Raw genomic sequence first — 9,319 nt, 5'->3', positions numbered from 1 at the left:
GAGAGAGTGTCTTCTCCTCATGTGACTCTCCTTAGGCACACTCCACGTCATCGATCAGTTTCCTCTTTGGCCCCATAACCTTCTTGATCAGAAAATCTGGGACACTACCGAGGTACATGACATTACAGTACAAGTTCTCATAGTTCATCTAAGTCACTTTGGAAACAAATCTAAAATCTGAGAAGGCTATTACATCATTAATCAAAGACTTAGTTAATGACTCATGTAAGCAGGAGTGAATGGACTCAGTTGAATATGAGCATGTTCATGACAGGTGTTTGTATACTGAATTCTGCTTTAATTGTAATCACCGTAGTTACTGAGTGCCAATTTTCAGAGACCAGAAAATGAACTGCTTCCTGTTTCCCTGTAATTTACACATTTTTGTGAGGCTATCTACAAGAACACAAAATGGTTGTTAAAGGCTTTGGTCCTCTCCACATTTCAAGGCTCTTACAAAGGAGATTCCATGCCCCCTCCCAAGTCCACCTTTTCAGCATATCTTCACCTGTCCCGCTACTGTCCCAGCCACCTCTGTTCAAACATCTCTAAACATCAAGGAAAATCTCTTTGAGCCAAATCACTAGATTTTGAAGCCTAGAAGAATGGAGTCTCCACTACTTCCTAAGAGAATCAAGATATGAAAGACCTTAGTATGAAAAGACCTTAATTTATTTAGTTGATCAATTAGTTTGTTATAGTCATTGGCTAGAGAAAATAGAAAGAAGCTGGAAGATGTTGTCCTTGAGATCAGCTACTTTCAATATCTAGTCTGAGATTGACTGTTATGTCCTTTATTTTCAAGGTTAGGAAAGAAAAGAATTCTAGAAACATTGTGAGATAGGATCTCCATGACTAGTCACCATTTTGGTGAGCATTTTTGTGGTAGAGTAACAGATGAGTGATGAGAGCCAAAATAATGCCCACACTGTCTCTACCATATTTCCTGCCAATGTATTTGACATTACATAGTTGTAGTAGGAGCAGTGAGAGGGTTGAACTGTGTCTAATAGTCAGTATGCTTGTATGTTTTATTTATTAGAAATATTTTTCATGGTAATATATTATTTAAATTTCTATAATTAGAGGGGAAAGTCATAAAGTTCAGTCAGTATGCTTGTTTAACAATTTAGCACATGTGAGGCCCTGGTTTAATCTCCAGAACAAAAAATAAAATAGATAGAATAAAAGACTAAGTCTAAGAAAAGTGAAAGAAATGAGAGAATGTTCTAGCAATTAAAGAGATGTGGTTGAATTTAGTTAGGGGTAGCACTATTATATTGCCAGCAACTATTCTGAAATGCCTTCATTCACAGTGGTTTAAACATTTCCACAAGAACTGCTGCTCTCTGGTAGGGACTGAGAGCTGGATAGGACTATAGAAGTCGCATGTGTTGTCACCTGTCTTTCCTTCTTTTGAAGTCATTGTTTCTTTCTTCTTTGGACAGGTGTTGGACTGGATTGAAAACCATGGTGAGGCCTTTCTCAGCAAACATACTGGGGTTGGGAAATCCCTGCACCGAGCTCGAGCCCTGCAGAAGAGGCATGATGACTTTGAAGAGGTGGCTCAGGTGAGACTGAGTGTGCATGCTATGTCATCTGGTGAGGAAGACAAGGATAGTGGCTTTGATGTTTAGTGCAATATTTTGGGTTGATAGCCTAGGTACTGGGCCTGGTACAAGGAGGTCATTGTCTTCTCTTATTTATTTATTTATTTATTTATTTATTTATTTTTCATTGTGTTCTCTTGACTCACCAGGTAGATGGCAAATAGACCCGAGTTCATGGTCTTTGAAGAAAACCTTCCTGTCAGCATGATCTAAAAATATTCTGTACATAAAGTAGTGCTATTGGGATGATAACATTATTAAAACAATCAACACATGGCTACTGCTTATGACTGTCACTGCTGGTGAGAGGGGGCTGAAAATCATACCAGCTCACTTGCAAAGCCATATAGTTTCCTGGACCTGCAGGAAAACATGGCATCTGATTGCTGACCATGCATCCATAGGGTGGGAGGTGCTCAGAACATGCACTTTAGAGTCACTTGTACAATATTTAGTCTGTGCTTTACACCTATTCAGTCTTTCATCTGTACTTCACATGTGATCCAAAAAAGAGCACTATTTTCTAATCTGTGCAAAGTTACAGTATGAGAGGCATTGATCATTTGTGTAATGGTATATTGACATACTTTCTTCTCAGAGTTTCTACCTCAAACATTTAATTCCAACTCTATATTTCTTTATTGGAGAGTTTTCCAAAAAGGATCCTGAAAATCTCTGTCTTTAAGATGAAATAATTATCTCCAGTTATATTGGAAAATGTGATCACTTGTAGCAGAGAATAAAATTCTTAAGGCTAAAGTTAAGGAGAATATCTGTTTGGGACAGAGGGGTGAGTTACTCAAGTAGCAAAAAGGCTAAAGCTATAGCTTACCATATCGCAGCTTTAGCCAAGATTGGCTGCAGTTTCACTGCACAGGCAGCCCTCACCATGGGTATCACTCTGAACATCATGCAGTGATTCAGCCCCCACCAAGACAACTGACTGTTCCCAGACAGGATTGTCCTGTATGTTCAGAAGGACAGGGTCTACCAAGAACCAAGTGAAGACAGAAAGCCGTGGAACATTACTTCATCTTTAGGGCAGCTGCAAGAACATGCTAAAAAGAAAGAGGCCATAAGGTGCCAAAAAGTGATATCTAGAGTGACCTGGATCTAGGGAATGAGGGTGGTTTGGCCCCAAACCTTATATGGAACCCTTGTGCACTATTGAGAGTGTAAAACAGTGCAGCCCCAATGGAAAACAATATGAAGATTCCTCAAAGAATTAAAAGTAGAATTACTATAATGCCTAACAAGTTCACTTGGTATGGCTCCCATAAAAGTGAAATCAGAGACTGAAATAAGGTCTCTATATACCCATGTTTGCAATAGCATGTGTACCCATGTTTGCAACAGCATTGTTCAGAATAGCCAAAAAGAGGATGCAATCCAAATGTGCATCAACTGGATGAACAAAATGTGGTATATACATACATTGGAGTATCTCTCAGCCTTTAAAAGGAAAGAAATTTTGACACATGGTACAGTGTGGAGTAACCTTGAGGACAGTCAGATAAATAAGATAAGCCACTCACAAAAGAAAAATAAATCTAGAGTTCCAAAATGAAGTACCACTTAAGGCCAGAGTACCAAATTCATAGAGATGAAATAGAATGGTGGCTGTCAGGAGCTGAGGGGAGGATGAATGAGATAGCACTTTATAGGTACAAAGTTTCAGTTCTGCAAAATGAGTTCTGAGGCTATATATGGTAATGACCACACAAATACTATGAATATACTCACTTCAAAACAGTAAAAATTGTTTCATATTGTGTAGATTCTGTCATATTTTAAGGCCTCATAGCCAATGAAGACATTGTGCACACACAGATGCAGTCCCTAATATATCTTCTGATGGACAAAATATAGCACAGATCTGAAGTATGGGAGTGGCCAGGTACCCTGGCTGCCTCTCCAGTCTATGAGGAGCAAAAGATGGGAGAGCACATCTGTCTGCATCTCCTTTTTGCTGAGCATGGGGCTTGTGATACTGAAGTAGAACCATCCCATAGCTTTGGTGTGCCTGCCTCTAGACTATCCTTTGATTTAGACTCAGTCAGGAAGGGTAGCCCCAAAGCCACCTGCAGCCCTGACCTAGCTCAGCCCCGACCTAGCTCAGCCCCTTTAGGCTCCTAGATAATACCGGCCTTGGTTATAGCCCATGAAGCACCTATCATTTTATTGTTGTTTTGTTTTGAAATAATGGGGATTGAACTAAGGCTGTTATACTACCATATCTCTATTCCTTTTTTAGATTATTTATTTTGAGACAGGGTCTCATGAAATCACTAGGTAGCCCAGGCAGCCTCAAACTTGCCATCTTCCTGTTCAAGCCTCTGAGAGTGGCTAGTGAATTTGGTTTCTGTCCAGGTCTCATTTCTCCCTCCTTCTCCTCTGTCTTCTCACCAGTACCTGGTGCTCTTTTCACATGGAACAGTGCCCTTCACTTAACAGCAGAAACATCATGACTTAATTTCATACTAAAAAACAAATGGACACATTTTCAAGAGTTATGATTCTGTGATATTAATCCTGGATGACAAATAGGGTCAGCTTTGTTTTAGAGATGACAACATCAAGGCTCAAAAAGCTGTCTATGTGGTCACATCATCTATCTTATTAGTGGTTCTGCTGCGATTATTCAGGTCTGTCACATTCTAGAGTTATCCTGTAACCTCATACCACTTGGTCCCTCTTTACAGAGCTGTAAGAACTGTGTATAAAATTCATTTTTCAGTGCCTGTTTGTACATAGAGTGTGCAGCACAGAGTGAGAATGGAGAGGATGGGGGTACTGTTGTATCACCATGCTAACATCCAATCCAACTTTTCTCTGGCCCTGCCAATCAATAATCCATTAGATTATAACCTATAAAAACTGTATGCCTCTGTGGGTATTTTGTGTTTTCTTTTTGGTACCAAGGATTGAACTCAAGACCTTGCATGTGCCAGGCAGGTGCTTATGCCACTGAACTATATTCCCAGCTCTGCCTATGTGTTTTTTTTTTTTGTTTGTTTGTTTGATTTTTTAGGACATTAAATTTTTATTCTGAAATTATCTCTGGCCACAACAATAAAATTTAAACAAATATTCACTAAACAGTCTTACTCCTGTCATCAGCTGTACAATGCATACAGTATCATAGAACTGGCCACTAGGATTAAAATCCACTAGAACACTTTCCATGTTAAGTGGCGACAGCAGCATCTCACAGAAATGTTTACATACATATATACACAGTCCACATTCAACCATTTTCACATATTTTCAGTACACACAGTTGCAGCATATTACAGTCACATGTCTAAGTTGTTGCTCGATAAAAACCCAAGCCACTGCCTAGACATAACTGTAGCAGTTGAGCTGAGTATAATTACATTAATTTTATATGTCCATAGCAGAGAGATGTACAAGCCCCTAAGAAACAAAAGAGTTCACAAATACTTTTTTAAATGCTACTACAGCATTATGTTGGGCAATATTAAAACCTTTACCAACCAAATCAGTTTTTTAAAAAGTCTTCTGCTTACCAGAAATAGTCTTGATGAAAAAAATTACACAAATGAATGCTCTCTTTAAAATAATTCACACTTTTAAGATTGCCTATGTGTTTTGAGACTGTATCTTTTTGAGAGTGAGATGAGAGTCCCAAAGGACTCATGCTTTGGAGAGACAGATGTCCTCTGGAAAAAACAGCATGGAAGGAAAGGAAAAATCCTACCTGGGTTGTAGAGTCATTGCACTGCCCTGTGGCTGAGCCAATGGGAGTGATTTGTTGAAAGGAAACTAATTAGGCCTGCTTTGTTCCCCTCTCCCCTTTGGGGAAAGGGATAGCCAATGTAACTGCCCATCAGCCTGAACTTGTTAATCCACATAAGAGAGCAATCCAAACCCCACTGAAGGAAGATTGAGTTTTCACTACTCACCTCTCTGAAGCCTGCCTTATTATATGCAATGTGATTAGTAGGTGTTGAGAACAAGGGTGCCTTTTTTTACTTGCTTTTCAGTCATTTAGGTAACGATCCCTGGGAAGAGTAAATTTGATAAGAAATTAGAAAATCCTGAAGCAATGTCAGAGAGCTGTGACAGAAAGCCAAACCATGGAAACACTTGTTATCCATAGGAGGCTTTAGATTTTCTTCTGAGCATTATGTTAGAGGGTCACAATTCTTTTTGTTCCATAATCTTACTGAGAAATAAATAGCAATGAGACAGTTTCAAATCAAATTGGTAGGACAGTTCCAATAATTAACACATTGCATACTGCCTTCCTAGTAGTTATTCATTGTACAAGATACAGACATGATATCCTATTTACAAACACTATTAGAACAAATCCCTAAGAGAATGTAACTATATATCTACCCTAACCATTTTGAATACACAGATACAAAATGGTCATTCATCTATATCCCCTTTTTTTATTTAGTTCCATCATTTAAATATTATAGGTGTGTGAACTCAGCAAAATATTCCAAAATAGTCCAGTAGTCCATAATAGTATTGGGTCTTCCACTTGGCTGGCAATGTCAAAAGTTGTTGACCTGAGTCCCCTACAGCTCAACATAACAACATGGCTTTACTTCTTATACTTCGTTTTTATACTTTTCTTCTGGATAGTTAAGACCAAGATACCAAGATAAAGCAAGACCTATATAACAGGAGTTGTAGCTTTTGGATCTGATAAGGTCAGTGAAATCCCCTCAGGATTTATGCTGAGATCCTATACCTCAGATTGTAGAACCTTTGTCAGTGTCAGCCATGTGGATGAGTCACGGCCATTGCTTGGCCAGTGTGCTCTCTGTGAAAGCCGGAGAGAATGTTCTCTCTCCATGTTACTCTCCCTAGGCACACTCCACATCATTGATCACTTTCCTTTTTGGCTCCATAATTTCCTTGGTCAGAAAATATGGGACACAACTGAGTTGCGTGATGTTACAGTACAGGTTCTCATATGTCCTGAGTCTTAATTGACCTTGGAAGGCTAGGGCCAAAATGTTGGCTTTCCTTGTGGCCCTCCTTTTTCTCTAATTTTTGGTCTGCAAACTTCAGTTGTTAACTCTCCAGAAGAGAAGCTTATTGTTATTACCATATAACCTAGGCTGTTGAGCTTAACCTCATTATCTGTCTGAATATCAACCATCTTAGGCATAACATGGAACAGGTATTTTTCATAAAATATTGATATATTAAACTTTAAATCCCTGCAGAATATAACAAAAAATTTAATGTATTTTAAAAATAGGAATAAAGAATTATATATGTTTACACGTAAGTCCAGAAATCTAACCATATTCAACCTTGTAGCAGGACAGTCCAGCAACATTCCTTTTCCTGTCTCCTGCCTTCATTCACCACCCTCTTCCTTTTTAAACAATCATCTACCCAAGAGACGGCATGGCAGCAACTGGCGTGTCATGACAAGCAGCATGTATTCAGAAGACCAGAATGACAGGCACTCCAAGAACGAACCTACTATTACAAATTGCCATCTTCAGTGCAGTTGCTTGGTTCACAGGTGTCAATATATATAGTTAGTCTGGGTGAGAATCTTTCCAATTAACTGCTACATTCGAAAATCTTCTGAAGATTCTCAGGATCACTGCCTTACCCATCTTGTACATATAACTGTATGGCTTGTCACTGTCATGTTTCCTAGCTCTTCTCCTTTCCCTCTCTTGATTAGTTAGTCCTCGAGTTCTTGCTTTCCTTTTACTTGTATTACACCTTTTTATTTGTATTTCTTCTTTTGAGTTGTTATACTAGGGAAACTATATGATATTTACACATGTGTATCTGGTTTATTTCACTTTTGAGTATATCTTCAAGTGGCATTCACTTCAATATAAAGGCTTCAAGTTTATCATTCTTTATAGCTGAGTAATGCTCCATTGTATAAAAATACCACATCTTTTTCATCCATTCCTCAGGTGATGGGCATCTTGGTTGTTTCCAAGATTTGGCTATCACAAATTATGCTGCTATAAACATAGGCATGCATATATCACTATGATACAATGTTTTCAGATCCTCCGGGAAAATTCCCAGTAGAGGAATAGCAGGTTTAAATGGGATTTCCAGTCCTAGTTTTTTAAGGAGTCTGCACACTGATTTCCATAACGGTTGTACCAGTGTACATTCTCACCAGCAGTGGAGAAGGGTTCCTTTTTTCCCACAGCCTCTCCAACATTTGTTGTTGGATGAATTCTTTATGATAGCCATTCTTTCTGGGGTGAGATGATATCTCGATGTGGTTTTAATTTGCATTTCATGGATGGCTAGTGATGTGGAGCATATTTTCATATGTTTATTTGCTTCTTTACTTTCATCCTCTGAGAAGTGTGTGTTCATCTCAGATGCCCATTTCTGGATTGCGTCTTTAAATTTTGGGGCCCTAATGTTTTTTAATTCTTCATAAATTCTAGAGAGCAGACCTTTGACTGAGTACTTATTTGTCAGGATTTTTTCCAAATTTGTGGGTTGTCTTTTTACTTTGTTGTTAATTTCTTTGGATGTGCAAAAATTTCTCAATAAGAGGAGGTCCCGGTTGTTAATTCTTTCAAGTGTTTCCTGAGCAATTTGATTTTTGTTCATGAACTCCTTGCCTACCACAATGTCTTCAAGAGTTCTTCCTCCCGGCTGCGCCACCCCTCAGCCCCTGGCCGGGCATGTGGCTTCGCACGCACACATGTGCGTTCTAGCAGTGCACACTGGGATGCTGAGCAGAAGAAGAAAACTAAAAACTTCAATCTGCCAATGCGTAGAAATTGGTGAAGTAATTACTTTGGGATGCCCCTCCAGGATCTGGTCCCAGCTGAAAAGCCCATACCACTGTTTGTTGAAAAATGTGTGGAAATTATTGAAGATACAGGATTGTTTATAGAAGGACTCTACCGTGTTAGTGGAAACAAAACTGACCAAGACAATATTCAAAAGCAATTTGATCAAGATCGTAATTCAATCCAGTATCAATGGAAGTAACAGTAAATGCTGTAGCTGGAGCTCTTAAAGCTTTCTTTACAGATCTGCCAGATTCTTTAATCCCATATTTTCTTCATCCAGAGCTATTGACAGCAGCAAAAATCCTGGATAAAACAGAACATCTTCATGCCTTGAAAGAAATTGTCAAGAAATTTCATCCTGTAAACTATGATGTATTCAGATATGTGATAACACATCTAAACAGGGTCAGTCAGCAAAGTAAAATCAACCTAATGACAGAAGATAACTTATCCATCTGGTTTTGGCCAACCTTGATGAGACCTGATTTTGAAAATCGAGAGTTTCTGTCTGCCACTAAGATCCATCGGTCTGTTGTTGAAACATTCATTCAATAGTGTCAGTTTTTCTTTTACAATGGAGAAATTATAGAAACTGTGAACACTGTGGCTCCTCCTCCATCTTCAAACCCAGGACAGTTGGTGGAATCAATGGTACCACTTCAGTTATCACCACCATTGCAACCTCAGCTGATACAACCACAATTACAGACAGATCCTCTTGGTATCATATAAGTGATGGCAGACAGCCTAAAATCGGACAGAAAGTAAATCCAGATGTGCATGTTTCAGGGTTCCGAAGTATACTTCATGTTTCTTACAGATAATTCACATTCAAATGAAACAATTTCTCTTTGAACTATATAGTATTCCTTATTCACTTACATTACAAATCTAAGAACATGTGGTAAGCATGACTGGAGAGGTTTA

At 38.7% G+C, this 9,319-nt stretch overlaps 1 protein-coding gene across 11 annotated transcripts in view; it reads left to right on the top strand.

Annotated features, from left to right (window-relative positions):
• Kalrn (kalirin RhoGEF kinase) overlaps positions 1-9,319 on the top strand; it is a 733,834-nt gene that overhangs the window by 350,262 nt on the left and 374,253 nt on the right. For all 11 annotated transcript variants that reach the window (XM_023702250.1, XM_023702249.1, XM_023702247.1 and 8 more), the window contains exon 10: positions 1,449-1,571. In XM_023702250.1, coding sequence (XP_023558018.1) covers positions 1,449-1,571 — 123 coding nt within the window. The remainder of the gene's footprint in view (positions 1-1,448; positions 1,572-9,319) is intronic.

The sequence above is a fragment of the Octodon degus genome, unplaced genomic scaffold (genome assembly GCF_000260255.1).
Source record: "Octodon degus isolate 3935 unplaced genomic scaffold, OctDeg1.0 scaffold00147, whole genome shotgun sequence".
Lineage (NCBI taxonomy): Eukaryota > Metazoa > Chordata > Mammalia > Rodentia > Octodontidae > Octodon > Octodon degus.
The sequence above is the reverse complement of the archived record's forward strand: the minus strand, read 5'-3'. Positions and strand labels throughout refer to the sequence as shown.